The 22,513-nt window shown below is 41.6% G+C and overlaps 1 protein-coding gene across 1 annotated transcript; it reads right to left on the bottom strand.

Moving 5' to 3' along the window:
* Positions 1 to 11,098: 11,098 nt before the first annotated feature.
* On the bottom strand, positions 11,099 to 17,557 carry LOC308705649 (uncharacterized protein; the record flags this gene model as incomplete). Its single annotated transcript, XM_081390763.1, has 5 exons — positions 17,237 to 17,557; positions 16,339 to 16,531; positions 15,009 to 15,861; positions 11,331 to 11,527; positions 11,099 to 11,155 (listed from the first exon to the last, which is right to left on the bottom strand). The coding sequence occupies exons 1-5, from the start codon at positions 17,404 to 17,406 to the stop codon at positions 11,099 to 11,101; spliced, it is 1,470 nt and encodes a 489-aa protein (XP_081246889.1). The 5' UTR covers positions 17,407 to 17,557.
* Between the last annotated feature and the right edge of the window lie 4,956 nt (positions 17,558 to 22,513).

Here is a 22,513-nt window from a genome sequence, read left to right as displayed (position 1 = left end):
TAGATAAGGGCCTGTAGGCAGAAGACCTTGAAAGCAGTATAAAGGCTCCTCGGCCCTCCCTCTCGTCGTCGCACTTGTTTCACAGACTGTACTGGTGACTTTTGTGTGGCAACTGGGCCTTCTTGCAAGAATAAATACTTTTAAAAGACAATTTGACTCAGAAATGTCTCTTACGCAGTGATTGATTGTTTAATGAATATTTTTGCCACAACAGTCACACACCTAGTATATTTTTATATAGATACAATAGGCCTACCTGATTTTGAACACAAGAGGGCAGTATAGGACTATGAATGACATGATTTATTTTTTTTTTGGACTAAAAAAAATTCTGTCTGTTTTTAAACTTAATTATTAAATTGAAAAAAAAAATATGAAATGGGTTTAGTTCTGATATTTGTATAATTTTATATAGAAATAAATGGTGTATAATTAAATTTTGAGAAGATATGAGGCTTTTAGTGTTTCCATTTTTGACATTACTGTAACAACACTGACTTATGTTAGGGAATTAATTAGCTCAAATTAGCCTTAATGTGAATATGCATATGTTGCTTACATGAATTAAAGAATTACCAAATAGGGAATTGGTCAAAACCTCGGCTTATATCAGCGATTACACAATTACTTGTAGTACTCCCTGATATAGACGGGTAGAATAGGTTCAATTTGGGGAAATTGTAGGTATAAGTTGGAGAATGTTCATTTATTGTACGAACTGTATGTCCAGCACACAAAAGGTACAATATCTGAACGGAAATCTCACGTCTTTAACACTGATAGACAATTTCTTTTCTGTGGCCACAAGAAAATAACTTATCTTAGTGTTTTAGACCATTTGAGATTTCTTTCAATAGTAAAATTTATCGTAGAGCGTTAAGAGGTAAAGATCTGCACTACTCAGGGACTCAGTATTGAAACAAACAGGCAAACTTAATTCAAATGATTTAACAAAGTTTATTCAAACGAGCTACTGGTTACATATACTAATTTTAAATCACACAGGAGTAAATATGCATAAACAAAACAATATACGATCGCAAATAAGGAATATAACAAAATAAACGTAAGATCAAAGGTTAGAGTAGGGGAAGAAAAAGGGAGAATATAAGAGAGAGAGAGAGAGAGAGAGAGAGAGAGAGAGAGAGAGAGAGAATTTTAAGAATGGGTTTTGTGTGTGTACATTGAGAGCGTGGTAAGGAGAGGTGTGTGTGTGTGTGTGCAGATGTGTGCGTCAAAGAGTGTGTAAGTGTGAGTGAAGAGAAATTAGAGATAGGTAGAACAGTTCAGTCATTCACACGAAACCCCAATAGACACAGTAATGTTAGACACTTTAAACAGCACTTCAGATTGTAAATTTGAAATCTACGTTACTCGGGGTGAAGCTCGGCCTTTGTGTGTCCGTGCGTCGAGTCGGAGTAGACAAAGCGTCTGGTCACGTGGTCACCGAAACAGAGGTCACAGCGTCTGGTTGCTATGGCGACTGGAAACGAGCGAAAACTTAGCAAGATGACTTTAGCTTTAAGTTGATTTCGTTGGTTGGTTGAAGGAGACTATCAACTGAAGTAAAAGTAGTTTCAAGAAAATAAAACTTGGAAGAAAAATGAAAATAAACGCGAACGAAGCTTCCAAGGATGAAGAAGGCGTGTCGTTTCTCTCTCTCTGGCGATGTGCACTGAGATCAGAGAAGCGCGGCATTTTGAAGGGGTTAAGCCCAGCCTCTTTAGGTGCATGACCCAATCGCCTGGAAGGGCGATTGTGACTACCTCCTGACGTTTTGCGGAGGCTCACGCCCCTTCCTAATAGTTATGGAGAAGCTAAACTTGTTCCTATCGTTAATAACACTGAATTTAATAAAATAATGCGTCTTCGGAGATTTTGGGTTAAAGATTCCACACCGTTGGGATTTATGGAGCACAATGATACCACGAATGGTATCTTTATGACATAGTCACCCGCGGATACATGATTTTTCGCGATTATAGTCACATCAAATGGATTACAAATCAATAAACTATATAGGCATAATATTTGGGACAAGGGATCATGCATACATCAAGAGAATACATTTTAAACATTTCACAAGATGATTTTGATTCACACGTGGTAGGATCTGTGTGTGTTTCCTTGTGTGTGTGTGCTGGAAGAGTCACTGAAGGTTCATCCTGCTGCGTTGAACTTTTGTCCCCGAGCAAGGGATGAGAGTCTATGTGTCCATCGATTTCCTACGATCTCGGCTTGTGTCTCGGTGACTTGGCCGCGAGGCTTAGCATCAGCTGGACAGCGTGCGTCGTTAGCTAGTTGTTGCAGGCCGCAGATTCCATCTGTGTTGTCCCTGAGGAAAGGCTTGCTCGGGCAGAGGTAGTGGATATCTTTGGTGAGAGTGCACATGTGCAAATTAGGGGCGAGATACAGTTGTGGGTCGCTGTCGTGGTAAGCTACCACTTCTGGAGTCCGTACCCTAAATTGAGTGTTTTGCTGCCAGAATCCCAGGTTGACCACGTCTTTAAGTCTGTAGATTCGGCTTGATTCTATGATGGGCAGATTGAGGAGGAAACCGATCTCTAGCTGTGTCGGGTCAATGTAAAGTGGAATGACGCTACCCAAGGAGTAGGCAAGGTGGATCTGTATCGGATCAGTGGGAGTCGTGACGGCGGAAGCCAGCACGTCTTGTACCAAGCTTAGGGGTATCAGGTACGGCGGAATTCTACCCATGGCTAAGCTGTCCAGGGATGAGCTCACTTCTCTGAGCATGTCGGTCATTAATGCGGTGACTAACTGTGTTTGGGCAAAGTCATTTTGGAAAACTGTGAACATCTGTTTGATGGAGGTTACAGTACGGTTCAACATGACACTGTGGGTGTTGAGGACGGTTATCATTCCTCTCAGTGTCTTACCTATGGTGGTCAGGGATGCGCTCTGTACGGTGAGTTGATCTTTCAACAGTGGAAGTTCCGTCTGGATTTCTGCCACATGCCTTCGTACAGTGGCTATGTTCACGGCGTTGACGCTGGACATGCCAAGGTTGAACAGCGTGCCTACGGCAGCAGCGGCTCCGAGAAGCGCTCCTAGGAACCTTTTGGAACGTTTGTTATGGCCGCTAAGTTCCGCTTGAGTGACGGTCATCTTTTCGAGTTGGCTCATCATGTAGCTGATGTCGGCTTCAGCGTGGTTGAGGGCGGCTTCGGTCCATCTGGCACCCGCCCAACTGTACTGGGCGATTGCCTTCGGGTAATGTGCTCGGTAGACATTTCGAGGGTCGAGTCGCACGTACACCTTCTGTGTGTGTGTTCGGCAATTCGTGACAAGCAGTCCGGGCTGCTCTCTCAACACAATTCCCGAGGCTGGCCCTGGTGAGATGAGGTCGGATGGTGGCTGGCCTCTAGTCGTCTGAAGGCACATGATGACAATCCACAGCAGCATCCTATTACAGGCAAGAGAGAGAGAGGTGCGGAAAAGTAAAAGGGAAAGAGAAAAGGCACAGGTCAGCGAGGGTTGTCCCGTTGGAGGGTCCAGTCTTCTTTCCCTGTAACGACGGCGGTTGAGGTTAGCTTGCATTGGGCCCTTCCTGTCTGTTCCTGCTAGTAGCCACATATCTTTTAATCTGATTGCGGTGGACCCATTTGAGAACGGGTTCTCTTGGTCCCCGTTTTAGCTGGATTTGGTACGCTACGGAGGAGAGTTTGTTCACAATTTCATGAGGGCCAGTCCAGTGAGGCAGAAACTTTTTTGACAGTTGCTTGGGTGGCAAGGCGAAACTGTAGTACAGGACTTTGTCGCCCACGCTGAGTTCTTGGTGTGATGCCTTTCGGTCGTAATATGCTTTCTGGCCGTCAGCGCTGGTTTTCAGGTGTTGCTGGGCGAAAGCGAAAGTTGTTCTCAAGTGTTTATGGAGCTCGTCCAGGTACTGAGACGTGGTATAGGCGGTGACGAGGTTGTGGTCTCCTGATTGGTACAACAGGTGTAATGGCAGGGTCATCTGCCTCCCGGTCATGAGTTCAAATGGGGATACTCGTGTTGATTCCTGGGGGGTGGCTCTGAGGGCCATCAGCACCAGGGGAAGTTTCACATCCCAGTCTTTCTGGTTAGTTGCCACATATTTTCTCAACATGGCGACCACCGTTCGGTTAGACCTTTCTACCTGTCCGGATGAGATCGGATGGTGGCTGATGTGAAGTTTGGCTTGTACCCCTAGGATTCTCCAGATCTTTTGCATGATTTCTGCGGTGAAGTGAGTTCCTCGATCTGAGTTGACTCTGAGCGGTAGGCCGAATCGGGAGAAGATGTGGTTCATCAGGAGATAAGCCGTTGTTTGAGCAGTGTCGTTGGGTGCTGGCAGACACTCTACCCATTTGGTAAACTGGCACACTACCGTGAGAAAGTACTTATTGCCTCTTGATGACCGGGGGAGGGGTCCTACCCAGTCGATTTGAAGGTCTGACCAGGGGAACGTGATTCCTCTGCGTTGCAAAGGGGCTCTGTGAGTCAGGTTTGTTGGGTGAAACTGACAGCAGACCAGGCATTCTCTCACATATTCTGCCACATCCTGTTGCATACATGGCCAGTATGCCACCTGTCTAAGTGTCTCATACGTGGCTCTGGTACCGTGGTGCCCAGCATATGGTGCGTTGTGGGCGTGATTCATCATTTCCCCCCTTTGACAGCGGGGTACCACGAGTTTGAGCGAAGTGATGTCATCGTTGACAAACCAAAGAATGTCGTCCCGCACACGTAACATGTGTCTGGAGTTGTATAGATGTCTGAGATCGGAATCATCAGTGAGATTTGAAGGTGTGAGAGGGGAGGTGGTGGGGTCGAGGAGGTGCGTTTTAATCGCCTGTATGGCAGTGTCTGATGCTTGCATATCTGCAAGGTCGTTGTTGGAAATTTGTGGTGTAAGTGACAGAAGTTCTGACGCAGGTGCTGTTGCAGGTGTGGTTTGCTTGCTGCGGGTTAGCACAGCTACTTCTGGGGTGGGTGGGGCTTTTGGGGAAACCCACGGTTCCCCGTGTAGGGCGCCCGCTTTTGCGAGGGCGTCAGTGTGGTCGTTGAGGTCTTTGTCTTGGCCTGGGAGTTTAGAATGTCCTTTCACCTTCTTCCAGTACACGGTAATGTCGTGTGTTGTTGTGATGTTGACACATTCTTGGAACAGGTGTTGATGCTTGACAGGTTTGTTGTTAGCAGTTGTGAAACCATTTCGTTTCCAGGTTGGAAGATGGCATACAAAACTGAGTCTGGCATAGTTCGAGTCTGTGCAGATGAGCAGTTCTTTGAGGTTATGGGCTGCTGCGATTTGCAGAGTAATGAGAATTGCTGCTATTTCTGCGTATTGTGATGACTGGGGGCCCAGCTTGAAGTGTTGGGGAGGGCATGGTTGGTCGTTTACCCACAGTACCCCTTCTCCAGCTTTTAGGATGCCCTCGCTGTTGTAGGAACATCCGTCGACATAAGCTGTGGGCATACCTTCGCACGCATTCTTGTCAAAGTACCTGTGGCAGGTCAGTTGTGGCTGCTGGGGCTCAGGTGTATTTAGCGTTGCAGCAGGTGCGTTGTCCGAGCAATCTTGACATGCCGCCAAGCCGTTACCTAGAGCGGATTTGTGGTTTTGTGCATATCTGGCTTCGACGTTTCGTCCTTGGAGAGCCATTAGCCATGTAGCTATGCGTGAGTTGGTGACCACACCGTCTCTTATCCGTTGGCTGTTAAGGAACATGACGGGCTGGTGGCACGTCTCGATGATGACCTTTTGTGCTCCAATGTAGTTGGAGAAGCGCTGAATGGCCCATACCGTACAGAGCAAAGCTTTTTCACAGTCAGAGAATTTGCATTCTGGAGGGAGAAGTGTTTTGCTGGCATATGCGATCACCTTTTTGTCTTGGTCGTGCCGTTGGTATAGGCCAGCACTGAGACATTGGTCTGAAAACCCAGCGTCGAGGTGGAATTCTTTTTGTGGATCAGGGTACGCAAGGCAAGGGTCTGAGCACAGATGTCTTTTGAGTTCTTTCATGGCGTGTTCTTGAGCGTCTGACCAGACGAAAGGGCAGTCCTTCTTCAACAAAGCTGTGAGCGGTCTGGCGATGTCTGAATAGTGTTCGATGAATTGCCGGGAGTAATTGCATACTCCTAGAAAGCTACGAAGTTCAGAGACGTTGGTGGGAGGCTTGATGTTTTGGATGGCATGAATGCGGTTTGATTGTGGTTCAATGCCATGGCGTCCAATGAGCAGGCCCACGTAATTTACCTTTTTGCGACACCACTGCCCCTTGTGTAGGGCTATTTTGGCGCCGGCATCAGATAACTGGCTCAAGACATAGTCAATTTCTTTTAGGTGGTCGGCCACCGTCGTGCTTTTCATGAGCACATCGTCGACGTAAATCAGGTTACCTCTCACCCTGGCGTCTGGGCAGGCTTTGTTCAGGAAGATGTTGAACTCAGCTGGTGAATTGGCGTACCCAAACGGGCACCTTGTGAAGGTGTATTGGCGGTTGCCGAAGGTGAATGCCAACTTGTGTTGGTCGTCTGGGTGCACTGGAATCGTCCAGAATCCCGAGGCCACATCGAGTGTAGAGAAGATGGTGGCTCCCCTGATTCTGGGAATTTCTTGCTCCAGTTGTGTCATGGGCCATCGTGACAACGGCACCTGCTGATTTAGTTTGCGATAGTCGATCGTGGGTCTCCACTTTCCATTCGGCTTGAGCACAGGCCAAATGGGGGCGGAGTAGGTACTGTTACAAGTTCGTATCACACCTTTCTCAAGCATAGATTCGATGATTTCCTGCACTGGCTCGTGTGAGGCGATTGGAATCTTGTATTGCTTGACAAAAGTGGGAGGAGCCTCGGGGTGCGTGGGGATACGCACTGTGTGGAGGTTGGTAAGACCACAGTCTAACGAATCTTTAGCAAAGTCTTCTTTGAATTTATACAGGACTTGTCGCAGCTTTTGGCGGTCTGCGTCGTCTTGAAGTGCGTCAGCATCTTGTAGGATTTGTTGCACTTGAGATTCAAAACCTGGATAGGGTTCGTCCGTTGGCTTGTCATCGGTCGAGTTGATTGTGACAGGCATGACAGGTGTATTAGTCTCAGTGACAGGCTGTTGGGAGACTGTGTACACTGCGAGTTGTTGGTCCTCTGTCAGCTCCGTTCTGCACACAAGGTCTTAGGCCGCTGACATGACAGATGTGATGGCAATGAATTGGAAAGGGGCTGTGAGCAGTGTGTTGTCAGTATGCCCTTCAGGTATCAGTGCAGGTGGAATTGGCCCTATGACGGGTAATGTCAGATCAAAGTCATGGAAGGCGTGACTGATTAGCCATCCCAGCCGGTAGGCTTTGGGGATGCTGATGTCAGTTGCTGTGCAATTGTTGAATAAAATGTAGACTACCCGAGATGACACTTCAGTGAGGGGTGTGGCTTCAAGGGTGAGTCTGAGTTCCACACACTCGGGTGACGGTTGGAAGAAAGCCAGTGTGTGGTTTAGGGTTTGGCCCTGTCGCAGGTTGAGTCGCACGGCGACCCCTTTTGTGTAAGCAGGTACCACCATTCCCTGTTCGTTGATGAGAGTGCAGACTTCTGGGATGGTCTGCCCTGATAGTAGATTGTCATGACTGATGGGAACAGGTGGCTGTAAAGTTAATGGAGCCCATACAACTTCATTTATTATGTCCACATGAGCCTGAGGCGAATCAAGATGTCTGCTCCGATGTAGACGTCGTGGGCTGGGTCCTCCAGGATCAGGAAGTAATGGGTCAACTGCCGGTGGTTCCAGTTCAAGTTTAAAGCACAGATCCCTTTGGCAGATGTCATTGAGGATGGATCTGGGTTCAAAGGAAAACGTGTGCGTTTGCAGGTGTAGGGCAGGTCTGGAGTCTTTTCAATGATTGCATTGAATAGGGAGAGACTTATGGCTGAGTTATCTGCCCATAGTGCCAGGGTAATGTCTGTTGTGGTCACATCCTGCAACTGCAGGGGAGTTTTCACTTGGGGGTGGTAATTATCAGAGTCTGGCGTTGTTCTGAATGTGCAGAGTAGCGAACTTGAACCCTGATCAGCTGTGAGGACTTTGTCCCCTTGTCTGGCTGATGGAACTTCCGTGAACCCTGTGGCTTGACAGTCGGGTTTGATGGAGTCGCGTGGTTGGAGGGGGTGTGGTTCGCGCACCTGCGCCCAAACTTGGAGGTGCTTGAGGTCTAATAATGGTTCAAAGCGGTCCAGCAGGTCCTTGCCTACGAGGAATTGATACGTATTGACTGCACGTTCAGCTCACACGTGTGGAATTTAAGAGTTCTGTTTTGTCTTTGAGCTTCAAACTTCAGTTTTTCAAACAGTTGAGCAGAAATAAGCGTTAGATCGGAGCCGGTGTCCACCAGTGCTTCGATCTGCATTTCCTTTTCCAAGGTAATTGTTAAGTACAGTTTTCGTGCCACTCCTCTCTCAATTAGGTTACCCAGAAGTTGTGGTGTTGAATCTTGCGTGTTGATTGACAAGCAGTGAGGGTAGGTATCGGGTGGCTCATTGTGGGTGCAGATCAACAAGACCGCACTGTCTGGTACTTTATCATGAGAGCTGCTGCAGTTCCGTTCAGGGAGTGGCGTTGTCAGCTGGTTGTGGTGAGTGCCGCGGTCATTTGGTGCTGTAACAGCAGGTTCAAAAGTCTGTGGTTTGACAGCAGGGTTTTGTGGGGCTGTCAGCTGAATGGAGTGAGTGGAGCTGTCATTGGGTAATGAAACAGCAAGTTCAAAAGTCTGTGGTTTGACAGCAGGGTTTTGTGGGGCTGTCAGCTGAATGGAGTGAGTGGAGCTGTCATTGGGTAATGAAACAGCAAGTTCAAAAGTCTGTGGTTTGACAGCAGGGTTTTGTGGTGCTGTCAACTGGATGGAGTTAGTGGAGTTGGTAGTGTGGGAAACATTGTGTCCAGGCCTGTGGGTTAGTCATGCAGTGTCTGGTTTATCTTTGTCTTCCTTGTGGGGTTTCCTTTGGAGAAGCTCTTTCAGGATGTTTACAAGTTCTGTTGTGTCAGGCGTGGCTGCACTGTTCCCGCTGGATTTGGGCTCTATCTTGAGCTTACCGGTGTCTTGTCGGGAGGGGTCCCGTTGCCGGTTCTCTGGGCTTGTGTTTCGGGGAGATCGGGGTCGGCCTCTCCTGGGGTGTCGGTCGGCATCCCAGCTGCCTCCCCCCTTTTGGTTGTGGGAGAAGTGCTGCCGGTCCCAGGATCCCCTGAAACGGTCATTTTGTGGTTTTGGGCGGGCTCCCCCCCGCCCACGCTGTCCTCTGCCAGCTTGGAACGGTCGTGGCTGTCTGTTGCCAGGTCCGTAGTTGGTAGGCTGTGCACCTTCTAAGTTCAGTTCTGGAAAGAGCGTTTTGAAACTAACGTCTTCCTCCATATGTGCCTCATTCCTTGGTCCGAAATAGGCGAGTCGCAGACGTTCGTAGTAGGCTTGCGGTGTTTCCAGACGAGCTTGTTTGAGGTCCATCGCCGCGATGATGCCTTGGTCCGAATCTGGGTCAGAGAACTCGCGGATCAGGGCTTGTCGTAATTGTGGATAATTCTGTTTCACAGATTCTGGCTGTCTGTCAAGGAAACTTCTTACACTACGACCAGAAGTGGTCCGAAGGAGGTATAACTTGTCCCAAGTCGTGACGTTGTCCACAGTTTGTAAGTGGAATTCAATGTCGGTTAAGTAAGAGTACACGTCATTGCCCCCGGCTGGATTTGGATTGAATGTAGGGATATTTCTTGCCAGCTTGTCCAGTTCTTTGGATGCTGTGCGGTGGCTGGTGGCTCGTCCTTCCGGGACGGGGCCAGCAGGTGAGATAGCGTCCAGACGTGGGTTTTCCTCTTCTTCTTTAGCTTGAAGGGTTTGGCTGTGACCTGCAGGTTTACGGGTGGGGAGAGACGGGGTGATGTGTGTCTCCCCCACCCGCTTACCTTGTAGTTCGTACGCATGTTTGAGTTCACGATGGATGATATCCAGCTCGTCCTTGAGATCATGTCTTTGTTGGACGAGCTCGTCAATTTCAGCTTGGGCTTTCTGCAACAATGTTTCGCAAGCTTTGACTCTAGCGTTTCTGTCTTTTAATTCTGTGCTTGCTCTTGCTAGCAGTTCCTCTCCACGTGTTAGATCGTCACTGAGAGCTGCAGTGGTCTGTCTCTCCGCCTCCACTGTCCTGTCTGTGTCCAGCCGCAGGTCCTCCAGGGCCTGTTGTAGTCTCTCCACTTCCTGTTGTAGTTCCGGACGTGTGTCCTCCTCATCCTCCAGAAGTAGTTCCTCCAGACGCTGCTGTGTTTGTTCCTTTTGTTTGCAGGCCTCCTCCAGCTGAGTCTTTAGTCCAGCGGTGTTCTTTTCCAGCTTGGCTTTGTCCTCCTCCAGTAGTCGTGCCTGTGACACAAGATAGTGAGAGAGACTCCCGATGATGCGGCTCCAGTCTTTTGAACTGTAGGCCTGTGTGGGGTCCTGGGACATGATCTGGTCCACTTTGTTGTCCAGTTCATGTTGGGTCAGGAGTTTTGGATCACCGAAGTCTTTGGCTAGACAACCCGAAGTCATGGCGGATAACCACGCCTCCAGGCTGTTCCAGTGTTCCGCAGGACTGGATGTACGTGACATTTTGACTCACTGTAGGCGAGAGAAACACAATACACAAGACACACAAGAAGGGCCAATGCAACCGGGTCGTGAAACTAATAAACTATAGGATGGTGTGCCGTCTATAGAAATTTTGGGCTAACTGACTTTAGACAGTTAGGCGGGTCAGTTTGGGACCCGGAATAGAGACTGTTCAGTTGTCCCTGTGTTACTTAGCCTGTTGGGATCTCGTTGATACACTGAAAAACAGGTTATAACAGAACATGCACGGCACGCGTAGGTGAGGATTGAAAAGGAAGGAAGAAACAAAATTAAACAAAAAGGTCCGTGACTTGATCTGGACTGTAATTTGGACACTAATAGCACGAGGGATGTGCCCAGAGGAAAATATTTACGATTATGTGGTTTATAAGAAAGACAAGGGTTTTTTTTTTTTTTTTTTTTTGTTTGATTATCAAAGTTCAGTTTACCTGAAATGGACGGAGGTCAACCCAGCCGGCCCCTGCTGAGCTCGTTCAACCTTCCTGGCGCTCCAAACACTTGGCCGCCGTGACTTTGGATTCTCCGTTACTCTGCTCACGACCACGCCCACTCAAACAGAGTGACCGTAAACACAACCCTGGTAGTCCCGGAGGTACCAACCAACCAAACGCAATGTAAAGGTGGGTACTACCCAGAACCCACTAGGCCGTAGGCCTAGAGTGACAGGGACTGTCGTTGGTTTGTGCAGTGGTCCCAACAATTAACTTTTGCGTTGGCGTAGAGGCTGGCACTCCGAGGCACCGGATTGCTGATGTCACTACTGCGTGCCGCGGCCAGTGGCAGAGACAGGAGAAACTCAAGAGTCACCGCACGGTCAGAGTCGGTAACGTCAGTCGGCCAACTTGCCCACAGAGGTCTGCTCGGGGCTCCCCCCAGTCCACTGCAGGCGCTGAGAGTTTTGCCTATAGGACACACAAGATGGAGTGAACAGAGTAGCTTAAAGTGAATTTAAGATTTCTGGCTTACACCAAATTGAGTTATGGGGAAAATAGGACAAAAGTCAGATGGGCCTGCGAGGGGTAAATGAAAACAATAATAATACAAATGATAAAGAAAACTTTGAAGAGAGAAAGAAAATCAAAGTAACCTGGAAGAGGGTGTGGTGGACTGCTGCAGTGGGTTACTTAGGCCTCAAGGGGGGCGTCTCTCTGTGGTGCACCCTAATTGTTTGACACAATTTAAAATCTTAATTCAACATTGGTTCAAGATCACATCCAACTAAGCCTGAGGAAGAGTCACAAGTGAATTAGAATTGATTTCGTATAATAATCACAATAACTGAAGTTATTAAATTTAGTAACTCTATAAATTTGTAGCAGGCAGATGGCTGGCTTGAGAAAGGCTCGGCCACCAGAGGGCGGTGTCCTGCTCAGGGCTTAAGATGACTGGAATGTGAAACTGGAAATAACCAAATTAAATTAAGTTTAAATTTCACCTCAAATCTAAATTTCCTTGGAGAGAAAAGCTTGGTTGTTTTAGAGAAATAGGAAGATTTCTAAAAAAAAAAAAACAATTAAAATAATTACTATAACATTGAATTTGTTATTAAAATGATTATTGAATGGGAATAAAACCAACCAAAAATATAGCTGCAAGCAGCAATACGGGGCCAAGCCCTGCAAGGCAGAGCAAGCAACAGCCGCTGTAGCGCAATGCGGAGCCAGAAGAGCAAAACATCAGAAATTTAATGTACATCAAGCACAGCAAGTTCTGTACGCACATCAATTACAGCAGCACAGCAAGCATTTAAGCACCAACAGCAGTGCGGAGCCAGAAGAACAAAAAGAGCAGAAATTGAATATACATGTAAATGTACATGAAGCACAGCAGGGCAGCAAGCATTTAAGCACCAACAGCAGTGCAGAGCCGCAAGAACAAAAACAGCAGAAATTAAATATAGCACAGCGAGCATTTAAGCACCAACAGCAGTGCAGAGCCGGAAGGAATTTAAATGACAACTTTATACACAACTTTAAAGTCATCCCACATGGGACTCGAACCCACGACCAGAATGGTTCAGGATTCTAGATACATGGTTTAGCAGATTGCACCACTCAGAGGACGTACAATCATTAACTGCAGAGGAGAGCTTCAGTGTAAGAATGAGCACACAAAAGCAAGTTAACCAGATTAGCATGCTAAGCTATCTTAATGCTAATGTAGCTTATGATCTGGTATATCCAATCCTGGCAAAAAAGATATCCTCGGATTCGACATGACGCAAGGAATCGATAGACACCAATTTTATGATTTTGTGACAATCTGTTCCCAAGTTACAGCCTCTAAACCAATTATGGGTCGACCTCATTAAGTTTGCGACATCATAACTTTTTTTTTTCCAGTATAGCAAAAAATTCTGTTCAGTCATTTCTATGCGGCTAAGTCCAAAGATCATTTGAGCACATGTTTGGACAAAATTGAGCAAAATTTGAAGGAGGAGTAGCGAAAAAACTGTTTTTCATTTGTTCCAATATGGTGGACAGTCACATTGTTGGAAAATGACAAATGAGATTTCGACCGAATCGGCATAAGCCAAGGAAAATAATGAAGCAAAGAAATCAAAATTTGAACAATGTTTTCAAGAGTTATAAGCGTTTTTGCAAAATATCTTATATCTCTGGAACACTAGGTGGCACTGTGTTCAAAGTTCTCAGGTACCTTCAGGCCATGCTAATGATGATCCTTACCAATTTTGGTGCCGATATGTCAAATGCTTTATAAGATATTGCAATTTATGACAAAAATCAAAATGGCGGACAAGTGGTTCTTCCAATCCTGGCAAAATCAGTATCCACGGATTCAGCATGACCCAAGGAATCCATAGATACCAAATTTCATGATTTTCTGACACTGTTCAAAAGTTTTTGGCCAAAACAGCCATTTTCCATATCTCATGACCCATAGGTGGCGCTGTTAGTGATAAAAACATTTGAGCAGTAAATCAGCATATTAAAATTAATTCTAAAACATATGACATTAAAGACTAGAGATAAGATCCTGAAAATTCAATTTTGCATTATAAGAATGAACAAAATATATCGTAGTAAAAATAAGGGACAGTTTTACTCAGTTTAGATCAATTTAATGCAAAATATATTTGGCAAAAATAAATAGATTTTTTTCCCATAAAGTCATTTCAATCATTATTTAAACATGTTTACATGAAAAAAAATTATATATATTATATAATCATACCAACAATGGTAATCGCAAATACCTCCAAATAGTAATCAAAATACGAAATACACATTAGATACATACCAACAATGGTAATCACAAATACCTGCAAAGGTAATCAAAATATGTATCATAACACTACCTATGAATACATAAATACTTGACAAGATGTTTATGCCAAATGAAATGAAAAACATTTTCATGCAGAAAATTCTTCTTTTTTTTTTTTTTTATTTATCAGCTAACAATTTTTTTGAACATGTCTAAAATATTCTGTATTTCAGTTTTCAAACTACAATAAGGAGCATTGCTGTTTTCTGTAATAAGAAACATTTCTTGAGCAGAAAATAAGTATATTAAAATGATTTGTAAACCATATGACATTATAGACTAGAGCAGTGGTTCCCAACCCTGTCCTGAAGGCCCCCCAACACTACACATTTTCTTTGTCTCCCTAATCAAACACACCTGATTCAACTCATCAGCTCAATTAACCCATGTGATAATGAGCTGATGAGTTGCATCAGGTGTGTTTGAGTAGGGAGACAAAGAAAACGTGCAGTGTTGGGGGGCCTTCAGGACAGGGTTGGGAACCACTGGACTAGAGTAATGATGCTGAAAATTCAAATTTGCATTACAAGAATGAACAAAGTAGATTGTATTATAAAAAGGGACAGTTTTGCTTTTAGTTTAAACCAATTTAATACATAGTATGTTTTCAACAAGAAATCAAAAAGTTCTCTTCCATGCAATCAATTATCAATATTTGCAAAAGTAAAAAACTAATACAAATAACACATTACATAAATAAATGATAAATCATACCAACAATGGTAATCACAAATACCTGCAAAGGTATCAAACAAAAGGGTAACATCAACATATATAATATAACACTACCTATAAACACTTGACAATATGATCACAAGAATAAACAAAATATATTGTTTAAGAGATACTTTTGGTCTTAGTTTAACCAATTAAATACAAAGTATATTTTCAACAAGAAATTAAAAATTCTCTTCCACACTATCATTTAAATTATAAATTTACAAATTTAAAAAAAAAAAAAACACATTAGATGCATCAAATATAATCATACCAACAATGGTAATGAGAAATACCTGCAAAGGTATATAAAAAAAAAAAATATATATATATATATTAGCGGGGAAAAAAATCATTTTTTTGTTTTTAATTGCATGCCTACAGATCTCAACTTTTTATTTGTGTGTTTTGGCTCTTGTACTGGTGGTGATGGCGTCTCAATGTCAGTTTGTGTGTCTTGAATTGCATAATCAGATGTGTCAGTTGGTGTAGGATGTGTACTCTGTGGTGGTGTATGAATTTGAAGCATGTCTTGATCCAAGTCTGTATCTTGGAAGAAAGGTGTAGATGGTCCAGCTCTATCATCAGTTATTGTGTTGGTGTTAATTGGCTCAATCTTTATGATAAAATCATTATGTGTTGTGACTTTCATTTCTGGTAATTCAAGTAGTGCATCAACAATATCGTCGTCAGATCTACTGCGTTTTAAGTCAACGATTGTGCCAATAATGTTATTGCCAATTTTGGCTGTAAATATTTTGCCAGATGTAGATTTCATTGTTAAGTTCCCGAAAGTTTTCATTTGTATTGCAGCTGATTTGAATTGAGTTTTACATTTCTCACACAGTATTTTTGAGCTTGATAGTGACATATTGATAGGGTGTTTTAATGGACAGATATACGTATTTGTAATTTGTGCGCCAATTATTTCACAGTTTTGACTGTTTGAAGATGTGGTTGGAAGAAGGACTGCAGTGTCTTGAGAATTAATGATTCTGAATTCTGTGTCTTTGGTTGTAGTCAAGTATGGTTTGTTGTTGTATTGTCTTACGGAGATATTTGACATGCTGTACCACCGGTCAACTTCAAGGCAGTGCTCGCCCCACACAGTCAGTTCTGCAGATGATGTTGCGTCACAAACAGTGTAAATGTTTTTTTCCAGGAAAGTTCCATCTCTCATTATATTGTGGCCCTCGCTCTCCTGTTGAGCGATTTTGACATTGAGTAGTACCTATTGAAAGAGAAATTTACACAGATTAGTAAAACAGTATGTTAAAGCTCGTTTTCAATTTCAGTAACATGTTTATTTCAATTACATGTATGTATATTTAAAATAATGTTATTTTTTTATATGCATATAAATAAGCATAGGAGTTATCTTTAAAAGCAGACTGTGGATACATTTTCAAATCATACTGCCAAGTCACACCATATATTTGAAAGACAGTGGTGTGCAATGCAGCTTCAATGTTCTTTTGAAGTGTAAAATGTGCAAGTGTGGCTAAACAGCCCCTAATGTTAGGACCAAACTTGAAAATTCTCTCGTGTCAGCATGCACACATAAATTTAGTTCAATATAAATTCAAGTTGTGGAATCAAAGTTTATAAGGGTATTTCTGTTATAGTGGTTAATGTTTAAGTAATATGTGATTAAGTCCATTTAAAATAGATACTGTACATTCAAATTTTCTTATAAAAATGTACTTACTCGTTCATATTGGGAGCTGGTTTTAAGGATGTGCTCCAATGTAAACACTTTCAGATCTGTTTTTTGCGTGTTGTAAATGAATCCAGCATCTCTTATACACAATAATTTAGACGTGTTTGTGAAAAGAATGTCTACTTTCCCGGAATACAGCTGCGAAGGTTGTATCACAATATTCTCCAGCTTAATGGGTCTCCTAGGAGTTGCATGGATTAAGGAAATATAGTTAGTTGTCTGGTATACAGATGATTGTTTTAAGTTTTCTTGCACTTTAGTAACATTTCTTTTTATAACTGTATGGTACTAATAAATCGTCATATACTAAAATGGATCTTTAGGTTACAGTTCATGGTTGTCTGTTCCCTCTTTTTTTAAATAAAATAAATGTCTTTATCAAAGATTCATAATTAAAACAAATATTATAGACTCAAATTCTAACAATTTAAAGCATCTTAAAATGTATTTTTATATTAAATTTCAAATTTTCATACAATCTTCATGCATAAACAATCCCAGTCACAAGATCATTAAAGCCACTAAATCAATCTTGAGGCTCTAAATTAAAATTACATCTCAAAGATTGAGGGGTGAAACAAACCCCAATATTAATAAATTCAAAAAGGAAAAAATATAAATTAATATTAATCAAATAAATATTTATCACATACAGTTATTAATTTTAATGAGAATAATCTAACATAATAAAAGTATTTTTATAACACCATGGGTTCTAGCGCTTTCATTACAAATATTGTTTATTTAGCTGGAAGGGTTCTGCAATTTTTATGAATCAAATAATTTTAACATGGTATGGTTTAGAACCATTTTTAAGAATGCGTTTAGAGCTAAAAGGTCATTGTGAATGTACTTTTCATAAGAACAACATATGTCACTGACTCACCGATCATTTTCTGATGATTTGAATTGCCCGTGTAGTTCAGGCCTGAATATTCTGATTGTTGATGTGATGTCTTTTTGTTGTAATGTTGCGTCAAAAAAATGTTTCTTGGGGCCCTGTTTTATGTCAGTGACGTTGTGTATATATCCAACAACATTTGATGGACTTGCCATATCTATAAGAAATATTGTATGCACATTAAAAAAATAAAATAAAAAAAATAAAAAAATTCAGATTTAATAATATGATTATCACTTACAGGAGTCACATGATTTAACATGTGGTTATAATTATCAGACATATGTTTTGTGATTTAGTTTGAGTATCTTTGAAATTACACAAAATATTATAAATAAAATATTAAAGTCATATTCTGAATTTAAAAATCATTAAAAGTATATTTAGACTAACCTGTGTGTCAGGGTGCAGGCTGAACAATCTTTCTCCTTCTGAACAAATCTCCTTCTGAACAAATCTCCTTCTGAACAAATCTCCTTCTGAACAAATCTCCTTCTGAACAAATCTCCTTCTGAACAAATCTCCTTCTGAACAAATCTCCTTCTGAACAAATCTCCTTCTGAACAAATCTCCTTCTGAACAAATCTCCTTCTGAACAAATCTCCTTCTGAACAAATCTCCTTCTGAACAAATCTCCTTCTGAACAAATCTCCTTCTGAACAAAGCTAGAACGTTTTGTGTGGAACAGTTTTCTCTTAATCAAGGTGAACATATGGCAGGATACAGACACATTAAATAGACAAGAATGCACAAAGGATGATTGATCAGAATGGAACTACAAAAGGTGATGATGAGACAAAGAGAGACAGCTGTGATGAATATTAGTGTCTATGGTGATAAATGACAAGCAGGTGATGAGTTATCAGTGATGGCTGATGACGTGAAGGTGATGAACATATATAGTATATCAGATATGTTTAGTTGAAATTACTTTATGCTCAATGTCATGTGCTAACTTGAAGACATGTTTTGTTATTGTTCACACATTGGTTTTTATACATATGGTGCTGAATTGTGAAGTATTACTTTCTATGTATGTATTTTGAGCCCTGCTGTAGTATTGAATTGTGTTGGTAAATTTGAATATATAGTATAAATAGATAAAATGTGTGATGTATGAAATTGTTGACTATTTAAATAAACAAAAGTCAATTGTACCATTTTGTTGTGTTTAATATACAAATAAATACAATTATATTTGAAAGATGGATGTGAATAAACCTTGATTTTTTTCAGCATTAATCATATGGATAAGAAAACTCCATTTTAAAAACTTTTGAATTAAAATAATTGTGCATTTAAAAACAGATTAGAAAACTATTTACAGCATGTGACAAAACAGCAGTATAATTCAGTCATTGAACATTGAACATGAACATTGTCTTGACAATGGTATCATATGACAATTTTGAATGTAGACAATGTTAAGAATTACATTAATACAAGATTAGGGGTTTAAAATGATTCAAATTTGTATTGTCTGTGCTGAGGTGATCAATTTAATTATAAAGTGTATTTAAAAACATTAGGGGTTAAAAAACTATTTTGAGTAAATGAAAAAAAAAAAAATACAATGATTATTTAAAACAATTACAAAAGGGTATTCAAAATTGTGAAATAATTGGTGCACAAATAACTAACATGTCTGTCAATTAAACCATCACATTAGTAACATGCCACTATTCAGTTTGTGGCTATAAGCGTCCAAAAAGTGGCATAAGTGGCATAGTGTCCAAAATGTTAAACTCAATTCAAACCAACTGCAATAGAAGTTAAAACATAGAAACCTCATCATAAAAATCTACCTCTGACAACATTTTTACAGTAATAGCATTGAAATAGCATTGTTTGCACACTGGTTGATGTAAAATGCAACAGATCTAATGATGATATTGTTGATTTTCTGCTTGAACTATAAGAAAACTAACAGATACAATAGGTGCCTTGCCCCTTCGGGGCTTGGCCCCTAATAATAATAATAATAAGAAGAAAACTAACAGATACAATAGGTGCCTTGCCCCTTCGGGGCTTGGCCCCTAATAAGAAAACTAACAGATACAATAGGTGCCTTGCCCCTTCGGGGCTTGGCCCCTAATAATAATAATAATAATAAGAAAACTAACAGATACAATAGGTGCCTTGCCCCTTCGGGGCTTGGCCCCTAAAAAGCTGCAAGCAGCCTTTCCGGGGCCAAGCCCTTCTGGTTGTTTGGCTTGTTTGGATACATTCTTTTTTACTAGGAATCTTTTGAACATTGCACAATTCACATGGTTTAACATTTGCTACACATTGGAAACGATTTAACAATTTTCAAAGTTAAAGCCTTTTGCTATACTTAGTATTTGGTTTACACTCATACACTGTGGTTTGCTTAATAATTTTACAGAGACTTAAGATGTTGAAGGTAGAATCGCTGTAGCACAATGCGGAGCCAGAAGAGCAAAACATCAGAAATGTAATGTACATCAAGCACAGTAAGCACATCAATTACAGCAGCACAGCTAGCATTTAAGCACCAACAGCAGTGCAGAGCCGGAAGGAATTTAAATTATTATTTTATACACAATTTCAAAGTCGCCCCACACTGGTCTCGAACCCACGACCACAATGGTTCGGGATTCATGACGCATGGTTGAACCACTTGCGCCACCCAGAGGACATGTTTTACAAAGCTGCAGAGGAGAGGCTTCAGTGTGTGAATGAGCACACAAAATCATGTTAACGAGATTAGCATGCTAAGCTAACTTAATGCTAATATAGCTTATGATGTGGTACATCCAATCCTGGCAAAATAGATATCCTCAGATTCGACATGACGCAAGGAATCGATAGACACCAATTTTATGATTTTGTGACAAACTGTTCACAAGTTACAGCCTCTGAACCAATTATGGGTTGACCTCATTAAGTTTGCGACATCATAACTTTTTTTTTCCAGTAGAGCAAAAAAATCGGGGACAGTACTTTTATGCGGCTCAGTCCGAAGATCATTTGAGTACATGTTTGGACAAAATTAGACCAATTTTGAAGGAGGAGTAGCGAAAAAACTGTTTTACATTCACTCCAATATGGCGGCCAGTCACATTGTTGATAAATAACATATGAGATATCGTTGAAATCGGCATAAGCCAAGGAATATATTGACATAAAGAAATCAAATTTCAAACAATGTTAGCAAAAGTTATAAGCGTTTTTTCAAAAAACAATGATATCTCTGGAACACTAGGTGGCGCTGTGATCAAATTTCTCAGGTACCTTCGGGCCATGCTAATGATGATCCATACCAAATTGGGTGAAGAAATTTCAAATAGTTTAAAAGATATTGCAAATTATGACATCATTCAAAATGGCGGACACGTGGTACATCCCATCATGGCAAAATCGATATCCACGGATTTGTCATGACCCAAGGAATCGATAGACACCAAGTTTATAATTTTCTGACAAACTGTTCATAAGTTATTGGCCAAAATATGCATTTTCCATATCTCATGACCCGTAGGTGGCGCTGTTCCCAACTTTGGCATGGAACCTCAGATCATGCTTCCGATGAAGTGTACCAATTTTCGTTTCGATTGATCAAAGTTTGGCCGAGCTATAGCTTCTGAACCAATTTTGGGTCGACCTCGTTAAGTTTGCGACATCATAACTTTTTTTTTTCCAATATAGCAAAAAAATCGGGGACAGTACTTTTATGCGGCTCAGTCCGAAGATCATTTGAGTACATGTTTGGACAAAATTAGACCAATTTTGAAGGAGGAGTAGCAAAAAAACTGCATACTGTACTTTTCAAAATGGCCACTACTGTAATGGGCGGAGTCTTAATGTAAGATATTGGTTCTAATCAGCATGATGAGATGAATCAGGTGTACTAAGTTTCATTTTTCTAGATCAAAGGGTTCAAAAGTTATAACCATTTCAATGTTGAATTTTTGAACTGCTGGTGGCGCTATAGAGTTGGACCTAGAGACTCAAAAATTGCTACAATTACTTTTCATTACCATCACTACAAGTGTGCCAAATTTCATCATTTTCCTATGTATGGTTCATAGGGCTGCCATAGACTTCAAGAGGAGGAAGAAGAAGAATAATAATAAATATAGCTGCAAGCAGCAATACGGGGCCAAGCCCTGCAAGGCACAGCAAGCAGACAAAATACAGCAATCTACAAGTACTGTAAGCACAGCAGCGCAGCAAGCATTTAAGCAACAACAGCAGTGCGGAGCCAGAAGAACAAAAAGAGCAGAAATTGAATATACATGTAAATGTACACCAAGCACAGCAGTGCAGGAAGCATTTAAGCACCAACAGCAGTGCAGAGCCAGAAGGAATTGAAATGACAACTTTATACAAAATTTTTAAGTTGCCCTACACAGGACTCGAACCCATAACCATATTGGTTAAGGATTCATGACACATGGTTTAGCACATTGCGCCACTCAGAGGATGTACAATCACAGACTGCAGAGGAGAGGCTTCAGTGTAAGAATGAGCACACAAAAGCAAGTTAACCAGATTAGCATGCTAAGCTAACTTAATGCTAATGTAGCTTATGATGTGGTACATCCAATCCTGGCAAAATAGATATCCTCAGATTCGACATGATGCAAGAAATCAATAGACACCAATTTTATGATTTTGTGACAAACTGTTCACAAGTTACCGCCTCTGAACCAATTATGGGTCGACCTCATTAAGTTTGCGACATCATAACTTTTTTTTTTCAGTATAGCAAAAAAAACGGGGACAGTACTTTTATGTGGCTCAGTCTGAAGATCATTTGAGTACATCTTTGGACAAAATTAGACCAATTTTGAAGGAGGAGTAGCGAAAAAACTGTTTTACATTCGCTCCAATATGGCGGCCAGTCACATTGTTGAAAAATAACATATGAGATATCGTTGAAATCGGCATAAGCCAAGGAATATATTGACATAAATAAATCAAATTTCAAGTAATGTTAGCAAAAGTTATAAGCGTTTTTTCAAAAAACAATGATATCTATGGAACACTAGGTGGCGCTGTGATCAAACTTCTCAGGTACCTTCGGGCCATGCTAATGACGATCCATACCAAATTTGGTGAAGAAATTTCAAATAGTTTAAAAGATATTGCAAATTATGACAAAATTTAAAATGGCGGACACGTGGTACTTCCCATCATGGCAAAATCGATATCCACGGATTCGTTATGATCCAAGGAATCGATAGACACCAAGTTTATAATTTTCTGACAAACCGTTCACAAGTTATTGGCCAAAAT

This window comes from Scardinius erythrophthalmus (assembly GCF_964197995.2).
Source record: "Scardinius erythrophthalmus genome assembly, chromosome: 2".
In the NCBI taxonomy this organism is placed as follows: Eukaryota; Metazoa; Chordata; class Actinopteri; order Cypriniformes; family Leuciscidae; genus Scardinius; species Scardinius erythrophthalmus.
The sequence above is the reverse complement of the archived record's forward strand: the minus strand, read 5'-3'. Positions and strand labels throughout refer to the sequence as shown.